The following is a 23,637-nucleotide window of genomic DNA, read 5'->3' as shown; positions in this document are numbered from 1 at the left end:
GTGATGACACCAGCCAATTAACTACGAAATATTTCACCAACACTGTCTGCATTTTACTCAAACTGTTGTTGTAATAACTCTGAAAGAGTCAATGTACTTTGACACTGCATATTTGACACTGCGAATTTTACTGTGTAGGAAACTAAATTGAATCCTTTACAGACACTATATGTGGGTATGTCAGGTGGTCTTGTGGTCAAAGTTATGTCTGTGGAATCATATATTTATTTTACATTTTTTGGACTTGATGGTGTTGTTTTGTTCTGGACTTATTTACTTGTCATAATAGAACATTCTAGAACATTTGTGATGTCACAGTAGGATGTCATAATCAAACATTCTAGAACACTCTAGAACATTCTAGAATCCGAGCGGAATTGTCTAGTTTTTTATTATTATTTATTTTCAATTTATGTTCGAAATAAATAAACGCATTCATTCAAGATATCTGGCCTCGCGCGGATCTCACAGCTGTGCCCGCACAGTGCAATACTCCAATTCAGCCATTTGGGTGGCTGGCTCTGCGGCTCTGCAGCTGCACACTATTGCCTTGGGCCACGAGAGAGTCGCTGGAGTGATTCTGCGCAGTACGCTCTCCTCTCCTCCACTACGTCACCTGACGTCACCGCGGCAGCAGGATCCAGGAAGTGGGTCACCGCTGTGTGTGTTGTTTTCAGACGAAATGGCGACGTTTATTAGTGTCCCGTTAAAGAAGTCTTCCGAGGTGGACCTGGTGAAACCGCTGTCGAAGTTCGTGTCGGCGACGTACCCGGCGGGCGAGGAGCAGGGCGAGTACCACCGCGCCGTGGAGGAGCTCAACAAGCTGCGGAGGAGCGCGCTGGGCAGGCCGCTGGACAAACACGAGAGCTCCCTGGAGCTGCTGCTGAGGTGGGTAGAGCCCCGACCCTTATAGCTAGAGCACCGTGCTAACTAACCCCAACTCTGTATTAACCTGTTAGTGTTGCTAACCCCAACCCTTTATTAACCTGCTGTAGTGTTGTTGTTGCCGCACCCTGGTGTGGAGCTGCTCCAGGCTAGCTGTTGGCTGAAGTTAGTCCACACAGACAGACAGACAGCTAACACAACTAGCCTGTTCTCGGAAGCACTTCCTCCATATGACTCATGTTTTTATTTATGACAACGAGACCATTCTGCCAACTAGCTGCTGTTACACAATAATAAGTAACGGTCAGCGGTTTTATGAGCTTAGCCAGTCTGATAGTTATACGATGATGAATTGAAAATGGGGGACCCTGATGGAAACAAGACAAACGTCTTTCTCAGGTCTGCATCCCCTTAACAATTGTATGTATTGAGCCGTACTGTATTGTACCCATTCTGCAATCTGTTAAATAAAGTTTTCATTCATTCATTCATTCATACAGTACTTCTGTTAAAAAAAAACAAATAAAAACAACAACAGTCATATCCGCAGCTGTCAAACTGCTGGTGGATTTCATCACATTTTAATCAGCAGCTGATTGATTGAATGATTGAACATTTTATTAACAGATTGCAGAATGGGTACAATACAGTACAGCTCAATACACACAATTGTTAAGGGGATGCAGACCAGAGAAAGACTTTCGTCTTGTTTACATCAGGGTCCCCCATTTTCGATTCATCATAACATATATGACATACACGACTTACAGATAGACAGTACTGCTTTAGTGGGTGGCATGGAATAACGGCACCATTACACAATGGATGATTGAATGGCAGCATATAGACTTATTATTATTATTATTATTATTATTATTATTATTATCACTTTGAAGACTGTTAGCAGTCTTAACGTTAGACGTGAACCCAACACGTTAGATCTCCTCACAGCCCCATCAGAAATACAGACACACACCGGTGAGACCCCCCTACTCTTGTTATGGCAGGTGTCACTACTACCGTCGAAGCCTCCACCCGAGGCCCACAGCTCTTTGGGGAGTAGTACCCCAGAAGAAGAACCATACGTTTTTTTTTTTTTTTTTGGTCTTTTTCCCCCTCCATTTTCCTCCGATTTTCTCCCATCCCAATGTTAGTCGTATGCCAATTCCCAGTCCCTTCCTGGTCGCTGCGCTTTACCCCCCACAGTCAGATCATTTGGGAGAGTGGAGGCTACCACGTGCTTCCTCCGACACACGTCCAGCCAATCACCGCTTCTTTTCACCTGGCAGCGCGGATTCTCATTGAGAGGGCGTAGCGTGTGGGAGGACCACACTATCCCCCTCACGTCCAATCCGCGCTTAGCAGGCGCCCCGACCGAACTGTAGGAGTCGCTGTTTACAACGACCCGGACCCACCCCGCCAGCTTCTCCCACCCTCTGATACAGCCAATTGTATCAGTGCAGACGGCCAGCCAAGCTGGTGACAACCCCGGAGCTGTGAGCTGGATTCGAACAGGCGAACCAAGCTCACAGCTCCGGGGCTGGTGACGAACGCAATCTCCGCTCGACCACCTAACCGCCCCTAGAACCATACGTTTTTAAGTTTTCAGAGAGAGACAATATTTCGAATATAAGATGCTAAGTTGTGTTGTGTTGTGTTCATGTAGTTAAAGACAGTCGACGTCGAGTAGTTTTTTTGTGCTATATTCCATTCACTCTCCCAAGTGATTTCGATTAACTTCACAACTGCAAATACATGTTCTGTCCAAAATATACCACAAAGTGGGACAGAGAGGTAGGACTGGAGTGGGTCGTTTTTCATACCAACAACACAGTCTAGCTCTAGCAAACTAAAGATCTTATTGATTTAAGAGAGGTGTGTGTTTGTGTGCAGAGCGATGTATTACCAGAATTTGTCCACCTTATCACAGTAAGTCATCATAACCCACTGACGTTATTCAACAGTAATGAGACAGAGTACCACCACTGTAAATATGCCAGTGTTAGATGGGTAGTAGCTAGTGTTCAACTGTAGTCCCCGGGCAAGATGTATTACCCAGGTAAAAACAGAATAGATAGACATTTTATAAATTTTAAGAGCATAATTAAAACCGTATTTGAATATACAGCATAGTTAAAAGTGGTTAAGGCTATAAAATACATAATATACACATACATAATAAATAGTTCTCTCTGTCTATGTGTGTAGGCCTAAAGGCCTCTACATGCTACAGCAACTTCAAAGCAACTGCACCACAACATCGACAAAGCAACAGTGTTTTAGACACTCTGCCTTTATGCTTCTGCAACATCGACGCGCAAAGTTAGTTTAGGTTCGTGTTAACGTTATATAATGTACAAAATAAACGTATTTCCGGTGCTTTTAGACGTCGCTCTTTTATTTTGAAATCCCCCGACCGGAAGTATTTGTGATGTATTCTGCTTGTGTAACTTTAGGTTCGTTTTAACGTTAGCTGGCAGCTACAGGCACTCGAGGTCGAGGAAGAGCTGCTGAATTTAATCGGCAGGAGGAGAGAGAGCTCGTCAAAGCTGGATATATCCCTGTGGCTGTGGTTGTAGGCACGAAAATGCAGCTCGAACTACCTGTTATATTAAATTAATATACAACTTGTCCGTGTCCAGTCCTTTCGAACTGCCCCACCGTCCGTTCATTGTAAACAATGATGCATGTAATTATATTAACGTTACTGTGTGTTGTAGCTATGTTAATAAATTCTGAATGGCATTAACGTTAGTTGGGTATGATAGAGCATTGAATAGCATCAAGTTCAACGCTAGCTGGCTGGCTACAACAATGGCGGATGGTATTCTCTGCGGGACCAATATTATTCTATGACAGCCCCGCCCCCATTCGCTAACCAACCAATCACTGCTACGCAATATCAATGCAACGGTTGTTTAGGTTAGATTTTGGAGACAGGTACGCAACATCCTCACAACACAGTCTACAAGACCCTCTAAAACAACCGCGCTGAAATCGCGCTGATGTTGTGTTGAAGTTGCTTTGAAGTTGCTGTAGCATGTAGAGGCCTTAACACTAGGGATGTCCCGATCGACACGGACAGATCACCCTGTATTTTAATTGATTGGTATTGTTTGGGCATAGTAAGCTAAATCAAATTCGGTTAAAAAATTAAAACCATTAAGGGAAAGCTGTGATGTAGGCTATTTCTTTCTTTAACACTATGGTCGCCAAAAACGCCTTACCACGTCATTCCTCGCCATGCTCATTCTGCCAAAGACGCCGTACCACGTCTTTGATATCAATATTTCAAAAATCTGTGATCGCAATCTCCCCCGGAGACTTGAGATCTACTGTTGATCCCCTCTCAACTCTCCAACGGTTCAAGAGCGCCATCTGGTGGCGGATCGCACAAACCGGAAACAGGAAATGGAAGCTGGTGCTCATTCCAATTCGGTCCGATCACTCGCTAATAGTCCCAGGACTCGAGCTAGACACAATGGATAGCAATCCGTTACCAATAACTCGATAAACAACATGATTTGGACGTATATACTATTATACAACCTGGAGATGGATCGCATATTTCTACATCCCATAATAGGAATATTTCTGCTCCACGCTCATCGCCCAACGCCCCGAGGAAGCTACGGTTAGTTTCAGCGTTATTTTTTAACGTGTTCGATACAAACTGCTCTAATGATCATATCACCCACACTAGATGAATCATCTAACGTTGGCCACGGAATTATAAACGACCCCCCCCCCATCCGGTCAACATCAGATGATAAGTAGTAACTTCTAGAAGCACGTCCATTTGACATTTTTTATCTCGCGCCGATTGCTATCAAACTGTATACAATCATCAATATAATGCATTTAGGGCTATAAATCACGTTCTGGAGAAAGCTGCAGAAAACGATAAAAACATACTTATACTTTAGACCGTATTTTAGTATGAATATGTGAATGGAAAAGTATAACGTTGCTACACCCTGAACAATAGATACTTGATGTTGAATGGGCCATAGTAATGTCAATTTAGAAATACAATTAAAAAAGTTATAGCCCTGCAAAGAAGGGGAACTTCTCCATAGACAAATAGAGCTGGCGTGGGATGGTTTATTAAGAATATAAGCCTGGCGACCAAAGTGTTAAGCAGAACTATTCAATGACCATGCATATATCTTACCTACATTGAAACGTTTTTTTACTAACTTTATTAATATACTATGTGTGCAGCTGTGTTGCTATATTATCTAGGAAAATACAAATATCGGATCGGGACTCTGTGTATCGGCAGATACTCTATATTAAATGACTCGGATCAGGGGCAGAAAGCCTTGATCGGTGCGTCCCTAGTCCCAACACTTAGGGCACCATGACACACATTGAACAGGGTGGCAGAGGAGTGTGCCGTTGACCACTTTGCATAGAGGAGCCATGAGGGAAGTGGGAATGGGATTTGCTTAACAAAACTCCTTTCTGAACCCCATGGACTGGCTTCTGCTTCTTCATCCTGCTATTTATAGACCCTGATTATATCGCCATCCAATGACGGAAGAGTATTTTGAACAAAGGAGGCGTGTCCTGTCTTCATCGTTTTATCGACAACAATTTTTTTTAAAGTGGGTTTTAGTCAAAAACAAAAGTGTTTTGATCAATTATCCTCATGAGTTATTTTTTAAATCCTGAGAGCACTAGAATAGATTTAAAGGCCAGATCTGCAACCCACACATAATCAGGGACCAAAAATATAACCTTTTATGAATGGAGACATGTTTTCCAAGTTGATTGACACTTGTCATACAAAGACTATCTAGACAACAGGTCAAGTGTTTTAATTGTATTTGCTGTGTTTTATGGCTGTAAACGGTTTCATGGTGTAAAAATAGGAGTGGAGTTTATTTTAGAAGCTTCTTTTCCATCTACAGTTTAAATTCAAATGGGTTAATAAGGTCATTGGCCATTATGTGATTATACCCAGCATTTATAATGGTAAAAAAATAAAGGGGTTTTAGAGCAAGTCAGTCACAGTGACGTTGAAAGAGCAGCTGTCACGAACCTCTTTCATTTCTTTATGGAGATCCACGTTGGCACTGCTCTGTAACACCGCTTGCAAATAGCATTGGTGCATCTTTAGCTTGTCCTTCGTTGTTTACTTCAAACCCGAAGTACCTCCAAACAGCACTTCTGCTGTTTTCTTTATCCACAAGCACAAGTTGCGGAGGCTCTGCATTTGCCATCTTCAGCTAAAATGTTTGTTTACAAACTGAAGACGGCTCTGTGAGGGGGAGGGCTGGACTCGGAGGAGGCGGAGGGGCAAGCGTGCTCTGAACAGTGTGTCAACAACTTGCGGTAGAACACTCGCCAGCTGGTACCGATACTGCAGAAAGTATCGGTATTTCGGGAAATGAGTATCGAAACCATTTTAAATATTCAGTATCGATATGTATCGATACTTTGATATTTTTGACAACACTAGTGCTGAGCTAGGCTAGCTGCTTGTAGCCGGGTGGTATCTATCTTTTTGTCTGACTCTGGAGAAGGCCTTTCTCATAATGTTGCCGTGTTCCTTTTAAGAATGTGATACTACTTTCTTCAACTGTTTAATAATTACCTCACAAAATGAATGACTAACTTTACTATTAGTAAAGTAACTATTGAATTAGTCGAGGACAACCCTAGAACAAAGTCGCTGGACAATGTCCTTTACTTTGGGCTCCAAGTCCTTATCACCATTACGACATAACCCAACCTGACTCTGGTTGAATGACTTGTTATTTCTTAAGAAAGACCTAATCTAGTTCTCATGACGTGAGCAAGGCCTAGACTTTGTCCTTGTTCTGTTATTCTTTTCTCTCTGACTCACTGCTTAGTGTTTGCACGGGGATTGCCCACATGCCCTAAGTAGCCAACGATGCATTAGGAGGTAGGAATGTGCATGACTGACCAAAAATCATTTTCGAATAGTCTACTGATCTTAACTCAATGGACGCCACTGACTTGACCATCATTTGTTCGTACCACGCCAACGCTCTAAAAGATAGGAATAAGTGGCGGTGTTTGCAGGGCTATATATATATTCTATATTCTATGGATACAATACTATGGCCCATTTGACATCAACTATCTATTGTTCAATATGTGAAAAAGAATACATTTGTTCATCAATACGTTTGCGTGTTATACCGTGGTGAATATAAGTATAGTTTTAGAGTGATCCTGTCTAATCCCAGAAAACGACGATATGCAGCAAAACGTGAATTTCACTAAAAGCGCTGCCGTTTCTCACCTGGACACGCTACTATTTCCAAAACAAATGTATATAATAGGTATTATGTTTCATCATGAATGCATGAAAGGGAAGGGGGGGTGTTTTTTGATGCTTTGATCATCACCAACGGCATACGTTGTGGAGTAACGTTACACACACACACTTTGCGATCGAGGTGAAATCATGGTTGGATCAAAGCAGGATTGATTTAATTTAGTCCTTACCTTCACTAGGAGGTACCCCAAAAATAATATTCCAATTGTCTGATCGCGAGTCCAAGTATTGGTGTCCATCGTGTCGCCAACATAATCCACCACAACAGATGCATCGGGGGCATTTGACGCTTCTCAATGCGATCGGGATATCCGCTCGACTCGCCTGACAAAGAAAACTGCGCCCGGAGACATTTGAACGTTGCACAGGCTAAGATATAAGGTTTCAAAGGGTGCTCGATACTGCCACCTGGGTGGATGCGGCCGGTATTGCACTTTGGCATTCTCAGGATGATTCCCCATGTTAACCCCTGAGTCCGTGTGCCTGTAATGAATAGAAATATCGAATAAAAGAAATAACGATGAAAACCCGACTATAATTACTCTGGTCTGGTGCTGAACGGGTCGAGATAACCCGACTATCCTCGGGTCTGGCACTGATTGAGTTAAGACCGAATATTCGAAAATTCGACCCCCCCCCCAAAAAAACGAAACACGAAATTGTTATTTTCGGTTTCAGTTTAAATTCAGTTAAAATGTTCAGTTTAAGTTAAATTCAGTTATTCTTTTTAATAGAATGGATAATTAAAATCAAAGGGTATTGCACATTCTGATAATCCTTCAGAACGTTGATCGGCTCAGCTGACCCTGACCGACAATAAATCAAAATGACACCATTCATCACCATCGTAGCCTATAAATAACAGCATTGCATTGGCCTATCAATCGGTTTTAATAAACAAACAAACAGTAGCATGTGCATCTTTTAGATAAATTAGGCTATGAAAATTAGTCTGCCTCTAAATATAAAAAAAATATTAAATAAGAATGGTTTGCTTCACTTAAAAAAAAAGTCTTTATACTATAATCTATACATAAAAAGATATATATTTTTTAATTTAAACAATTTATTATAAAAAAATAATTATATATTTTTCTACTCTGACATGAAAATCGAATGTGGACACTGGCATGACATGACTATTCGAAAATTGGACAATTGGAACTCATCCCTACTAAGTAGCCAATGATGCATTAGGAGGCTGTGCCTGACTAGGCTGAGCTGCTCTCCAGCTGCAGTGCTAAGTGCTATTGTTGTCGGACCCGTGCCAAGCTGGAGTGTTTGCATGGCTGCTGCTACTGTAGATTCCTCTCCAGTCACTAAGCCAAAGCTTGTATATGTTTGTTCCACATCCATCCTTGTTGCTCTTAGATTTGGTTATTTTTGTGCAGCCAGGGTGTAGCACTAAATATTTTTTCATATTTTCATACTTTATCATGATGAAAGTACTACTTCTTTTAAGCACTTGCCCTATCGCTGTTTAGGGGAATTTACCTGGGTCATACAAATTACTAGGGCTGGGCGATATGGCCTAAATATGATATCATGATATTTTCTGACCTTTCGGCGATACACGATACACATCACGATGTTTTTCTTTTTTACCCCAAACAATTCATTATGAGGCTTACCAAGACAGTATTTGAGTTTGCAAGCTAACATTAAAGACAAAATAAAATACCCATGCATTTAGCATTTTTATATTAGATTTAGATTATATATTACATATGAGATATTATATGATTTAGATATGAAATATGATGAATTGAAAATGGGGGACCCTGATGTAAACAAGACTAAAGTCTTTCTCTGGTCTGCATCCCCTTAACAATTGTATTGAGCTGTACTGTACCCATTCTGCAATATGTTAAAGTTTTAAATCAATCAATCAATAAATAGCATTTTAATGAAACTACTGTATATATGTATGTCTCTAAATGTTTTGATGAATTGAAAATGGAGGACCCTTATGTAAAAAAGCCGAAAGTCTTTTTCTGGTCTTCATCCTCCTGTACTGTATTGTACCCATTCTGCAACCTTTTAATACAGTTTTCATTCATTCATTCTGACGGAAACATAATCATTTTGATTGACAGTCGAGTCTGCCAATGACGTCACACCGCTTGCACCCGCCCTGCTGTTCTTAGCACCAATCGGCAAGCGTTATAGTTTTTGACTTCCTGAATGTCCCGTGTGCTGAACATCAACAAAGCTACTAACGTTAGCTCCCCGCGGCCGTCGAGTAGGAGACCAGTGCTTCACAGGATGACTAAATGAGGCATAATGATTTTACTACAACGAATGTTATAATAAAAGCCTTTCCATACATCTGTCTGATTGAAAACTTTATTAACAGACCGCGGAATGGGCATATCTCAGCACAGGCTGAGATATGAACGAGTAACGTGTGGACAGATTGACGCGACACAATCCTCTTGGGCAAAACATCACGATATCCACGATACGTTGAAAAAGTGTATCGTTAATGAACTGTACCCGATATTTATATAATATCGTCATATCGCCCAGCCCTACTATTTACCGTAGTTAATTCACGGTTCTGTACAGGTTTTCGGTACAGTGGGGGAAAGTTTGTCTTTCCATGTTCCACTCAGTAACTAATTGTACTTGTAGGGCTGTCAACGAATTCTATGTTGAAATTAATAATGGACTTGTAAAAAAAATAATTATATTACATTGTGAAAAAAACAGCCCCCGGTGGGCAGTCGTTAGTGGTTAACATACCGTTGTATTAGTTCGGTACACAGCCGTACTGAACCTGAAACGGTTCGGTACGGATACGTGTACCTTTACACCCCTAATATATACTAAGGGTGGGAATCGCCAGAGGCCTCACGATACGATATTATCATGATACGATAGTATTGCGATTAAAAATATATTGCGATATGCTGAGTATTGCGATATTAATATTGCGATTTATTCGCTTTTTTCAACTGCAAAGTAAAACGTTGTCAACATGTTTTATCTAATAAAATAATGTTTTCAGTCTGTTCATCTCGCTTCAATAATTTCTATTGCAGCAAATGGGATTTTCTCAAGCAGACGGATGTCGATACTTGGCGTCCTTGTATCGATACAGTATCGCCACGCAAAGTATCACGATACTATACTGTATCGATATTATCCCCCACCACTGATATATACACATACATACAGGGCTGTACAGTGCGACGAGATGGTCGCGAATTGCCCCTTTAATTGGCCGTTGCGATTGGTAAATATTATCTGGGGCGGGCTTGCGAGTAGTGCTTTCAAGCCTTGCATTCGCATTTCACTCCTAAATTATCCAAGGCGTGTGATGACGCGATGCCGTCACTCACGCGAGCTGAGCAGTGAGCACTCAGCGGGAACAATCGACTGAGCACTCACTCTGATAGACTGGTAAAGTTAGTATTGCTTCATATTTTCGACGCGTTTGACCTCCTATAGTGAGCCGAACTGAACTGAACTCAAGACTAGAGCCATATGAAATCCGTTTTATTTTTTTCCAAATTCCATTTAATTTTTTTCCAAATTCCGTTTTTTCCGTTTTAATATTTCAGAATTTTGTATTTTGCTTTGTACGCTAATTTTACCATCAGAAATAGTGTCTAATAAGTGGGAATGAATAAATGTCCACAATTTAATAAGATATAACAGTCCATTTAATAGGGCTGTCTTAAATACTTCGAAGCTTGGAAGCTTCTTTCGATGGGCATGGGATTCGAATATGAAAATAAAATTCGATTATAAAAAAAAATAATAATTATATATATTTTTGCAAAATCAACTCTGCCTCTCTTTGTTAACTACAACAAGCAATGCTGTTTGTTATTTAAGATGAGGTCGGACTCGGCACTGACAGATTTGTGTTCATTGTGCTGCTTTTATAAAGCCTCAAATGACGGCTTACAATATTTCATGAAAGCAAAGTGTTTTGTTTCAATTGTTTGTCTAAGATTTAAAAAGGTTTAAACTTTACAGCACTGACAAAGTTGAACAAAGTGCTGTACAAGTCCCACAACATAAAAAAAAAAAAAAGTAAAAGTTGATTCCATTTTTATTGCTCAATTCCGCGATTCCGTCCGCGATTCCGTGATCGCGGATTCCATATGGCTCTACTCAAGACACACGGAGAGAGCTGCGGCGTCTGCTGCGCCTCCTCCTCCAGCGCACCCGTGGCTGTTGTAAACACTAGTCTCTAGTGGGACGTCACCTCGGTGAGCCTGCCAGCCGCTAGCTACTGATATCAACAAATGCTCCAGCAAGTCTATAGTAGTGCATGATAGCTCGCGTTAGCTTACTGTTCAAAACGAAACGTCCCATTAACACTTTGGTTGCCTAAGGTTAAATTAATGATATACCATAGATTGCCAGCGCTATTTGTCTATGGAGAAAGTCCCCTTCTTTGCAGGGCTATAACTTTTTAAATTCTATTGCTACATTGCCATTATTAGGGCCCATTCAAAGTCCTATATGTATTGTTCATTGTGTAGCAACGTTAAACTTTTTCATTCACATATTCATAGTAAAGTATGGTCTAATGTATAAGTATGTTTTCATCTCTTTCTGCAGCTTTCTCCAGAACGTGATATATAGCCCCAAATGCATTATATTGATGATGAAATACAGTTTGATGGCAATCAGCGCGATATAAAAAATTCCAACTAGACGTACTTCTAGAAGTTACTACACGTCATCTGATGTTGACCGGATGGGCGAGGGGGCGTTTATAATTCCGTGGGCAGCGTTATACCAATCATCTAATGTGGGTCAAATGTTGATAATATCAGTTATTATCGAAGACGGTAACGTTACACGCTGAAACTCACCCCAGTCTCCGCGCGCCGTTGGGCGATCATCGTCGAGTAGAAATTTTATCATTATGGGATATATTATTACCCGGTCCATCTCCAGCTTGTATAATGGTATATACGTCCAAATCATGTTGTTTATCGAGTTATTGGCAATCGATCGCTATGTAGTGTGACGAGCTAGAGTGCCGGAACCTATCCCGAGTGGCCGGAAGCAATACGGACATCTAGCACAACCTCTACTGCGCTTCCTGTTAAGAGGTTGCGCGATCGGCCACCAGATGGCGCTCCTGAACCGCCAGAGAGCTCAGTGGGTCCTGCTGGTGTATCTCAGGCCAGCGGAGGGACATTATGAATCCGATCGCAGATTTTTGAAATATTGATATAAAGACGACGTACAGCGTCCCCCGGCAACTTTAGCATGGCCAGCAAAGACGTCTAAAGACGGCTCCCGGCAGTCAAAGTGTTAAACTAAATAGTTCAGATAGCTCCTGATATCAATGTCTTATAACACTGACTCGATGCGTATTCGAGCTGAGGGCACGCTGAATATAGTCAATAGGGTCCAGCTGCAGCGCCGGAGAATCCTGGCCGTAGCTGGAGGCTACAGTATAGGGTCCAGCTGCACCTCCGGAGAATCCTGGCCGTAGCTGGAGGCTACTCGAGTACACACAGACAGTGGAGCTGGTTGCATATAGCGAGCATTTTGACTTGTTGCGTGGTGGCGATGTCTCGCAGATAATACAACTACAAGTATGATTATATAATGTATATATTTTATTAAAAAAAAAATTTATATAAAATAATTATTTTCTCTTTTTTTTAAAAAAATCAAAAACAATCGATATAAATAATGGTAAAATTGTTATTTAAAAATGTGCCCCTAAAAAATATTTTTTGCCCCTAAATTTCTCATTTAGGGGCAAGTGTGCCCCTAGTGAAAAAGCTTAGCGTACAGCCCTGACATATTACATACATATATGTTTATAAAGCACATTTAAAAACAACAAAGTTGACAAGTCAAACACCTGCAGTATCTTGGACTACTGCAACGGAGTCCTGTTCTGGGGACCCAGCAAAGCCCTGGACAGGCTCCAGTATGTACAGAACTCAGCTGCCAGGGTTCTCACTCACACCAAGCCCTGGCAGCACATCACCCCCACCCTTATCCACCTCCACTGGCTCCCAGTCAAGTTCTGCATCACTTTCAAACTCCTGCTCCTCGCCTACAAGTCCCTCCATGCCCTTGCCCCCCGATACCTGTCTGATCGCCTCCACCAGCACACTCCATCCCGGAACCTATGATCCTCTGATCTGGGTCTTCTCTCCATCCCTCGCACCAGGTTTCGGACTTTCCCCTACCCTCTGGAACCCCCCCCCCCCCCAAAAGAGAACCTGCAACGCCCCAACTCTGGACGCCTTCAAAACGGCTCTCAAGACGCACCTTTTCACCAAGGCTTTCACCAAGGCTTTCCCCACTAGTTACTAGTTAGGCCTAAAAGAAAAAATTGTTTGTTTCCTGTTGCCGACCGACTCTGCCGATTTAGGTGCGACCCAATTTATTTTATGAGTTTAAAAAAAATTTAATATTTCTTTTTTACAATAAAGTTTCATAAAAATCTTAGTCAAACCTTTAGTATTATGGATATTAAACATGCTGGCAGAGTACATGCATCCATGTTGTTGTGAACATTTTAATTAAATAAAGAAATTCCCTATCCATAGTCTCAGTGGGAAAGAATAAAATAAAAAATAAAATAAAATAAATTCCCTACCTACCCATGACCTTAACTGACAACCAACAGGAAACAAACAATATTTTTTTATGCCTTAGTTTAGATTAAGTTTCATTATCCCTCTACCTCCCCCTTCATCACCCCCCTTTCCCTATTGCACTATTTCCCCTAGCCCTCTTGACTTGTGAAGCGACCTTGGGTTTCTTGAAAGGGGCTATATAAATTAGATTTATTATTATTATTAGATATTGCGATTGCGATTTGCGATGCGATTATATATATATTTTTTTTTTCACAAGAAGAATGTTGCTGCTTTCTGTAGTCGGGTCCCAACTGCAAAATTACTGTATTACCCTGTATTATACACTTTTACTATCATGTAGACTATTCTGCTTTGTGTTTACATGTGATGTATTGTATACATGCACATATATTATGTTCTTGTGTGATGTATTGCAAATGTTATTGCTGTCATCTTGGCCAGGTCTACCTTGCAAAGGAGATCTTGTATCTCAATGGGACTTCCTGGTTAAATAAATAAAATATAAGAATTTTTTTTTTTTTTTTTTTTTTTTATTGCAGGCTTGGCGATTTGATAATTGCATCATTCCAAATCGCGATTTCGATTAAAAAACGATTAATCGTGCAGCCCTAACCCAGATGGAAAGTGGCTTGGTGGATCCCACACAGGCAGCATGTTCGCACCGTGGCTCTAAACTTAGCGGTGGAAAAAGGGAGGCGGTAGCAGCTAGCATAGTTCTGCTCTGCTGAGTGGGCCGTCTCTGCTGAATGTTAGCATTGTAGCTCCTTGGCTCTCTCTCTCTTCTCTCTCTCTCTCCTCTCGCTCTCTCGCTCTCTCGCTCTCTCTCTCTCCCCCTCTCGCTCTCTCTCCCCCCTCATGTCCTCCACTAGCCAGGTAGCCATGGCGATAGGACTATCCCTTTCACAGACGGGCAGACAGACGGCTATTGTGTCACCGTGGTAACCATTGTTTGGGCTGGGATGACTCGTCTTCCCCTAATTCAGTTGACAGAAAGGCACACCTCATCTCAGTTTCCCTCTTTGTGTGTTTTATCATGTACTCGGGGTTCGCACAAGGTCCTTGAAGTGCTTAAAGTGCTTGATAAAAAAAAAGTCGAGGTCTGGAATTCCTTGAAAACAGTTTAACAAGTTGCTTAACACTTTGATTGCCATGGGTTAAATTCATGATATACCATAGATTGCCAGCTCTATTTGTCTATGGAGAAGTACCCCTTCTTTGCATGGCTATAACTTTTTAAATTCTATTGCTACATTGCCATTATTAGGGCCCATTCAAAGTCCTATATGTATTGTTCATTGTGTAGCAACGTTAAACTTTTTCATTCACATATTCATAGTAAAGTATGGTCTAATGTATACCGTAATTCCTCTAATAGTAACCCCGGCTTGTATTTGTTTCAAATGTAGCGGGTACCAGGCTTGTATTAGGAGGAGGCATGTATAAGAGGGAGGCCTATATTTCTAATTTTCAAACGGATCATAATGAATAAATCAACATTTTGTGTCAGTTTGAACCCAGTAAAATGTACTGGGTTCATTTATTGAAACCAAGTACTGTATGAAATAGTAAACAGTGCAATTACAGGTGGTCACTGGTCATTTAAACGTTTTCAAAGTGAAATCAAGTAACTAGCTCAGTATGCAGCTCAGTATATTAGTAACCCGGCTTGTATTAGGAGGTCGGCTTATAATTGCTTAGCTCAAGAGCGCACCCGGCCATTAACCCTTTCACTGCCACACTACAGACTGTTAACCCTTTACTATCACACTACAGATGGTTAATTGTCTGAAGTGTGATAGTAAAGGGTTAACCTTCTGTGTTGTCGCAGTGAAAGGGTTAAGAATGGCAGTACTACTGATCTAGGATCAGTGCTCGGTTCACATAACCATATACACCTCATTATGACTTAAGATAAGATAAGATAATCCTTTATTGATCCCCTGGGGGGGAAATCCACTTCACTACCAATCTAGTCTCTAGTAAATACAGGCCTACAATAAATAGGACATTTCCCACAAACAAAGCCAGTCTTTGTGAGTGCGCTTCGGTGGTCCACTGCCTCTCAGGCGCTCGGGGCAAGTCAGGTTGCAGCTGTAAGCGGCCTGGCGGGGGGGGGGGGGGGGGGGGGTGTTTCCTGCCCTGCCCTGATCCCCCTGAGCGTTTATCATTATTAACCCTTTCACTGCGACAATACACAGAAGGTTAACCCTTTCACTGCCACACGACAGAAGGTTAACCCTTTACTATCACACACTATGTCACTATGTGTGTGATAGTAAAGGGTTAACTTCCTGTTGCGTGGCAGTGAAAGGATTAATAGATAATAGTGTCGGATCACAGAGACATGCTGATAAGGGAAGAGTCACTGTTCCGTTTAGTGTGTGCGTGTGGAGTCACTGCTCTGTGTGTGTGTGTGTGTGTGTGTGTGTGTGCACATGCTCTATAGTAGCCTGTCTGACTCACTGTCACATGTCTCGTTAGCAGTGGAACTTCCTTAAGCGCTATGGTTGGACTGGTCCTCAAGGGGGGGAGTTCCAGGCCCCCCGACACAACAACATGTCTGATTTGTTAATAGCCAGGTCCTGAGTTGTTTTGTAAAGGTGTGGTTAGGGCTGGGCGATATGGCCTAAAAATAAAATCCCAGTTTTTTTTTTAAATCCGATTTACGATTTTAATCGATTTTTTTCTCTTAATTGAAGTGCAAACCTAACTTTTACCAATCTTCACTTAAAAAATGATAATAATAATATATGTAAGGGATAATGTATAGCTACGAGGTCATTGTCGCAAAATAATTGACCGACACAGAGTTTAAAATACCGAGCCGCCTCGGCGAGGTGTTTTAAACGTCAGTGAAGGTCAATTATTTTGCGACAATGATCGAGTATAGCTATACATTATCCCGCTTATTACATGGCTAACTTACTAACAATATACCTAATTCATTTTACATCGACTCGCAACACTGGTTCTGGCTCCGCTGAGTGCTCGTCGCTCCGCCCCCCAGCAGCTTCCCCGGCAGCCGGCAGTGTCTGATTGCACTGATGTCAGTGGGCTTGATTGCGAACAGCTGCGCACAGCGGTCATTATTGTCCCACAGCGGTCATTATTGTGTAATATCGGACCTCTGACGCGCGCTATTTAGAGCTGCCGCGATTACCGCATTACCGCGGTATCGCTGTTACATCACGGCCACCGCAGAGTAGGCTGAATACCGCGTCACCGCTGTTTTTTATAATAATAATAATAAATTACCCTCCTCTCATTGGGCTTGCGGCTCTGCAGATATACCCTACTCATCTATCGAGGTTCCAAGCGACCCTATTGGGTACCAGAAAAGTCACGTGAAACATTGCAGACCACTGATTGGTCAGAAGAGAGACGCGTCACACGTTGTAGCGTCATGCAGTGTGTTACCACCAATCGGCAAGCGCGTATTAGGTTTTTACTTCCTGAATGTCAGCTCATCACAACACGGCTAATAACGTTAGCTTTAACTCTCCGCCGGAGTGGACTACCATCGCTCCTAAGGAGTACTAAACGAGACATAATGATTTTACTGTCTGCAACGAATGTTATAATAAAAGCCCTTCGTTCTATACACTTGTCTGATAAATACGCTGATGTTATTGAACGTATAACTATATAATGTTAATGCCACAAAACGAATGCCTTTATTATAAAGTAGTAACTTTATAGTAATAATAATAAGAAAGGGTCGGGGGGGTTAGGGGTAACCACCCCTGCCCGCGACACCGAGTGAACGGCGCACGACCAGAGGGGAAACTTCGAATCCGTGTTTCACTTTCAATAACTAATGCGTGCTTGCCGAATCCCAAACAATATTCATGCTGCAAAGTCATCCTCTAAAAATAGACATTTAGACTAGAGGCAGGCTATATGCTATAAAGAGTAGACTACTACTAAAAAAAAAAATGCATTCAAACTTTTTTTTTTAATTTTTTGTGTGCGTGCGGTAATAACCGCGGCGGTAGGAAATATTTTGCAAATTTGTGCGGTAAGGAAATAATCAATACCGCGGCAGCTCTAGCGCTATTGACCAATCACAAGCAAGCATTTCGGCGAATGTGAAAAAACGCCATGTAATAAATATATATATATATATATATATATATATAAGGTTACTCTTGATCAAACAAAGATGAATGTCCCTATTGGGATTAATAGTGCAATAACTTGCTTTTTCACCAAACTTCACTTAGAACAAATAAAAGGTGCCTCTTGATCATCAAACAAGAATGAATTTAATAAAGTGCAAATCTAACGTTCACCAAACATCACTTTTAGTAAAATAAAAGGTGACTCTTAATTTAAATTTTTCAAAATCGTCCTAAATCATTAATTAGAATTAATCGAAATATCGATGAATCGCCCAGCCCTAGGTGTGGTAGGTAGCACAGTGTCTTATTTCAGTTGGTGGGATTGTTCCAGAACTGACTGCAAAACAGGACTGACTGAAGGAGCTGGACCTAAAAACGGCACAGTACAGTCCCCTCTCTGGGGAGATCTTGTGGACCTTTATTACGAGATGTTTTTTGTTTGACAAAAGTACTGAGGTGGAGGGGCCTTGCCATTTAAGATCTTGGAACAGTAGGCAGGCATCGGTGTGTTTTGTCAGGTTTTCCCAGCCGACTCGAGCTGAAAGTTAACCCAGTCTGCTCATCCTGCAGGTACTACGACCAGCTGTGCGCCGTGGAGCCCAAGTTCCCCTTCTCAGAAAACCAGGTAAATACTGATGCGTCATTAACCCTTTCACTACCACACGACAGAAGGTTAACCCTTTCACTACCACACGACAGAAGGTTAACCTTTCACTACCACACGACAGAAGGTTAACCTTTCACTACCACACTACAGAAGGTTAACCCTTTAACTACCACACTACAGAAGGTTAACCCTTTCACTACCACCCTACATAAGGTTAACCCTTTCACTACCACACTACAGACGGTTAACCTTTCACTACCACACTACAAAATGTTAACCTTTCACTGCCACACTACATAAGGTTAACCCTTTCACTACCACACGACAGAAGGTTAACCCTTTCACTACCACACGACAGAAGGTTAACCTTTCACTACCACACGACAGAAGGTTAACCTTTCACTACCACACTACAGAAGGTTAACCTTTCACTACCACACTACAGAAGGTTAACCCTTTAACTACCACACTACAGAAGGTTAACCCTTTCACTACCACCCTACATAAGGTTAACCCTTTCACTACCACACTACAGACGGTTAACCTTTCACTACCACACTACAAAAGGTTAACCTTTCACTGCCACACTACATAAGGTTAACCCTTTCACTACCACACTACATGAGGTTAACCCTTTCACTACCACACTACAGAAGGTTAACCCTTTCACTACCACACTACAGAAGGTTAACCCTTTCACTACCACACTACAGAAGGTTAACCTTTCACTACCACACTATAGAAGGTTAACCTTTCACTACCACACTATAGAAGGTTAACCTTTCACTACCACACTACAGAAGGTTAACCTTTCACTACCACACTGACACTACAGACGGTTGTCGTGTGGTAGTGAAAGGGTTAAATGGCTGCATTTATATAACAGCGTTTATCCAAAGTGCTTTACAATTTGTTCCTCCTCACATTGTTACCCGTTCACTCACACATTCACACACCGACAAGGACACTTCGACACGCTGCCCGGGAGGAGTGGGTATCGAACTGGGAACCTCCGGATTACCAAACGACTGCTCTACCCCTGAACCACTGTCGCTCTCCTATTAATGTACACTGACATGTATTCCACGCGAGAAGCGAATCATCAGCATCTATGCAATTTATATCATTTTTTTGTATGTTTCTCTTTCTAAATCCCAGCGTTCAGATGTGTAGGGTTCGCACACAAGGTCCTTGAAGTGCTTAAAGTGCTTAAAAAAATTGTCAAGGCCTGGAAGCCCATTTTTAACAAGGTGCTTAAAAAGTCCTTGAAATTCAAATCAACCATTCTCATTGAATGTTTTGTTCATCCATGATCAAAAATAAATACATTTATTTAGTTGTTTTAATATAATCTGACGAGTCCCTGTCTTGTGCGCTCCAACTGCTTTCCTCATTTCTTCTTCGTGTGTGATGCTCTAGCTGGCAAGCAGGCCAAGAAGACGCTTAAAAGAAAATGCATTTAAAAGTGAATTGTATCCTTCGAGGGACATCGTTGAAACTTGAAAATGAAAAATAGTGCTTGGGAAAGTACTTAAAAGTCCTTGAGTTTCATTTTGCAATGTCTGTGGGAACCCTAGATGTGTGTTTCATGGTGCAGGAGAAGCCACTCAGTCTCTGTCTCTGTTTCTCCAGCTTTGCTTAATCTTCACATGGAAAGATGCCTTCGATAAAGGGTCGCTGTTCGGTGGCTCGGTCAAGCTGGGTAAGCACTACACACACACACTGCCTCTTAGTGTGTGTGTGTGTGTGCGTATGCGTATGCACACACACATACACACACACGCACACACACACGCACACACACCTGCCGGCACAGTTCGTTTTGAAAGAAGGAAGTAAAATGATATATTCTCTCACTGTGTACAGTACACATAATAATAATAACTTTATTTGTATAGCACTTTTCATACAGAAATTGCTGTTCAAAGTGCTTCACAACAGTAAAAAATACAGGCATAAGCGAGAGGTAGCAAGGTAAGGTAAATCACAGTTTTTCAGTAATACAAATAATAAAATAGAATAGATTAGATGGAGTAAAAAAGTGCGGTTTGATTCAGTTTAAAAATAGGCAAAAAATTATTAAATAGAACGGACAGTAAAAAGTGTGATAAAATTGTTCAATAAAAAATATATAACAGAGCAGTGTATGGCTCTTAGTACTTTGAGTTTCTTTACAAAGTTCTAACATACAACAGAGCATCGCTCTAACATACAACAGAGCAGTCCATCGCTCTTAACACTTTGAGTTTCTTTACAAAGTACAGTTCTAAATGACCTTATAGAACAACAGAGCAGTGCGTCGCTCACAACAACAGAGCATCACTCTAACATACAACAGAGCAGCGCATCGCTCTTAACACTTTGAGTTTCTTTACAAAGTACAGTTCTAAATGACCTTATATAGAACAACAGTGCAGTGCGTCACTCTCAACTTAACAACAGAGCAGTGCATCACTCAACTTTGAGTTTCTTTACAAAGTTCAGTTTTGAATTACAACAGAGCAGTGCTCTTAAAATTACAGTGCATAGGAGGTAGTGAGATCAAATTAGCATAGAACCGACACATGAATTTGATAGGAAGTGTATAAAAGTAGGTATTGATTGATTGATTGATTGATTGATTGATTGAAAACTTTATTAACAGATTGCAGAATGGGTACAGTACAGCTCAATTGATACACACAATTGTTAAGGTGATGCAGACCAGAGAAAAACTTTCGTCTTGTTTACATCAGGGTCCCCCATTTTCAATTCATCATAACAATATATGACATACACGACATACAGATAGACAGTACTGCTACAACATGTATGACATACCAGATTTGCAAATACAGTACTGTTTGTGATACAAAAATAGTCTAGAAAAGAGAGTATAATTTATATACATTTGACGTAGAAACTGTACATTGGAGGAGGTTGGGTGGGTGGGTGGGGGGGGACGGACTATGTTGGAGGTGGTTGGTTGGGTGGGTGGGGGGGGTGGGTAGGAGGGGTGGGGGGGCACTGTACAACTGTACAAGCAAAACTGTACATTGGAATATTGACGAAACCATACTTGGTAATTTACTGTACATTGGAGGGGGTTGGGTTAGGACATTTACAGGGGCCAGTTTCGAATTGCAGTCTCCCGTAGGTGTTCTTTGAGAGTGGTTTTGAAAGTGGGTAGTGATTCACATTCCTTTACAGCTTTGGGTAGGGCGTTCCACATTGATGTGGCATAATTGCGAAATGTGTTTAGTCCCTTGTTTGAGCCGAATCTGGGTTTAACATGATTTGTGGAACTCCCTCTGGTGTTGTGGTCGTGGTATTCACTGACCTTTGGGAAGTATTTTGACATGTACATGGGTACCTTAGTCGTGTAGTGTATCTTGTAGACCAGGCCCATTGCAAGTTGCTGTACTCTGTCGTCTACTCTAAGCCATCCTAGGTTGTCAAAGTGGGCAGGGGTGAGGTGGGTTCTAGGAGTAAGGTCAAGCAGTAGTCTGACCAGTTTGTTTTGAGATGTTTGTAATTTTGTTTTTAGCGCCTTTGAGGTGCTTTGGTACCATGAGGTGCAAGCATAGTCGTAGTACCCTTGAATGAGTGCTCCTGCCAGAGTCTTCAGGGTATTCGTGTTTAACAGAGAGGAGATCCGGTACAAGAATCGAGTTTGTTGGTTGACTTTTTTTATTACCTTGGATGCCATTTTGTCACATGAAAGATTTGCCTCCTAGGATGGAACCTAGGTATGTAATTTCATCTTTCCTTGTGACAATATTGTCACCCACTGTCACCCACTGAGAAGCCGTCGGTCTTGCTGAGTTTGTTATTTGATCCGAAGAGAATGGACTCTGTTTTACCCAGGTGTAATGATAGTTTGTTATCAGCGAGCCAGGTGCAGATTCTGCCGAGTTCTGAGCTGAGGTTTTTTTTCAACCTGTAACTTGTTCTTATCAGAGACCAGCAGGGCTGAGTCGTCTGCGAACAAGAACAAGTTGCAGTCACAAGCGACATGTCATTTGCATAAATTAGGAACAGTAGCGGTCCTAGTATGCTTCCTTGTGGAACACCACAGCTCACTGTGAGGAGGGGGATAGGGTACCGTTTACCTCCACCATCTGTTCCCTCCCCTCAAGGTAGGATTGCATCCAGCTCACTGATAGACTATCAAAACCAATTGCTTTTAGCTTGTCAATCAGAATGGAGTGATTGACAGTGTCGAAGGCCTTTTGTAGGTCCAGCATGACCATGCCGCAGTATTTGCCCGCGTCCACCTCTTGTTTGATGTGGTCATTCAAAAAGAGAAGACATGTGTCAGTGGAGTGGGATGTTTTGAAGCCAGATTGGAATTCGTAGATTAGATTTTTTTTCTGCTAGGTACTTTTCAACCTGTTCGTAGACTATATTTTCCATGACTTTCGAGATGGAGGTAAGAATAGAAACAGGGCGGTAGTTGCCTGGGTCTAATTTGCTGCCCTTTTGTGCAGGGGGGTCACTCTTGCAATTTTGAAGTCCTTGGGGACGTGTCCCTGTTTTATGGAAAGGTTTATTATGTGTGTGATGACTGGGGTGATGGCGGCTGCTGAGTCTCTGAGGAATTTGGAGGGGATGTTGTCATGGCCCAGTGGCCTTGTTAGGTTGGAGGGCGCTCAGATTTGAGTACCTCATCTGTAGTTACCATTTCCAGTTTGAAGTCGTCTTTGCGGACCCCTAGGTTTTTGTAGTAAGCTACTATGTGTTCTACCCCATAATGCCCTGAGTGGGAGGGTAGTTTGTTTACCAGTGTTGTGGCTATGTTTGTGAAGAAAATGTTTTAAGTAATTGGCTACATCCAGCTTGTCTGTGATGAGCGTGTTGTCCGTCTTTATGTTTATGTTTGAGAATCTGGTTTTAAGTTTTTTACTGCAGCCTAGTTGATTATTGAGTAATTTATGGTAGAGTAAGGTAGGGTAAGAATAGTGCAGGTAAAGTACAATTTGTGTCAGGATATCCCTGATGTTTCATTTAAATGCCTGGGCAAAGAGATAGGTTTTAAGCTGTCTAGTGAGTTGGCTTCCCTGATGTATTGCGGTAGTTTGTTCAATCGTTTTGGGGCATAGTTGATAAAGGCTGCATCAGCGATCCTCTTTTGAC

General features: G+C 41.7%; 1 protein-coding gene across 1 annotated transcript in view; it reads left to right on the top strand.

Annotated features, from left to right (window-relative positions):
• Positions 1-621: 621 nt before the first annotated feature.
• Positions 622-23,637, top strand: part of pdcd6ip (programmed cell death 6 interacting protein) — a 112,094-nt gene continuing 89,078 nt past the window's right edge. The window contains 3 exon segments of the mRNA XM_084312588.1: positions 622-888; positions 18,486-18,540; positions 20,155-20,224. Of these exon segments, the coding sequence (XP_084168714.1) occupies positions 683-888; positions 18,486-18,540; positions 20,155-20,224 (331 nt within the window). The 5' untranslated portion in view covers positions 622-682.

The sequence above is a fragment of the Notolepis coatsorum genome (assembly GCF_963971535.1).
Source record: "Notolepis coatsorum genome assembly, chromosome: 4".
NCBI classification, from domain to species: Eukaryota; Metazoa; Chordata; class Actinopteri; order Aulopiformes; family Paralepididae; genus Notolepis; species Notolepis coatsorum.
This window is presented reverse-complemented; position numbering and strand designations above follow the sequence as displayed.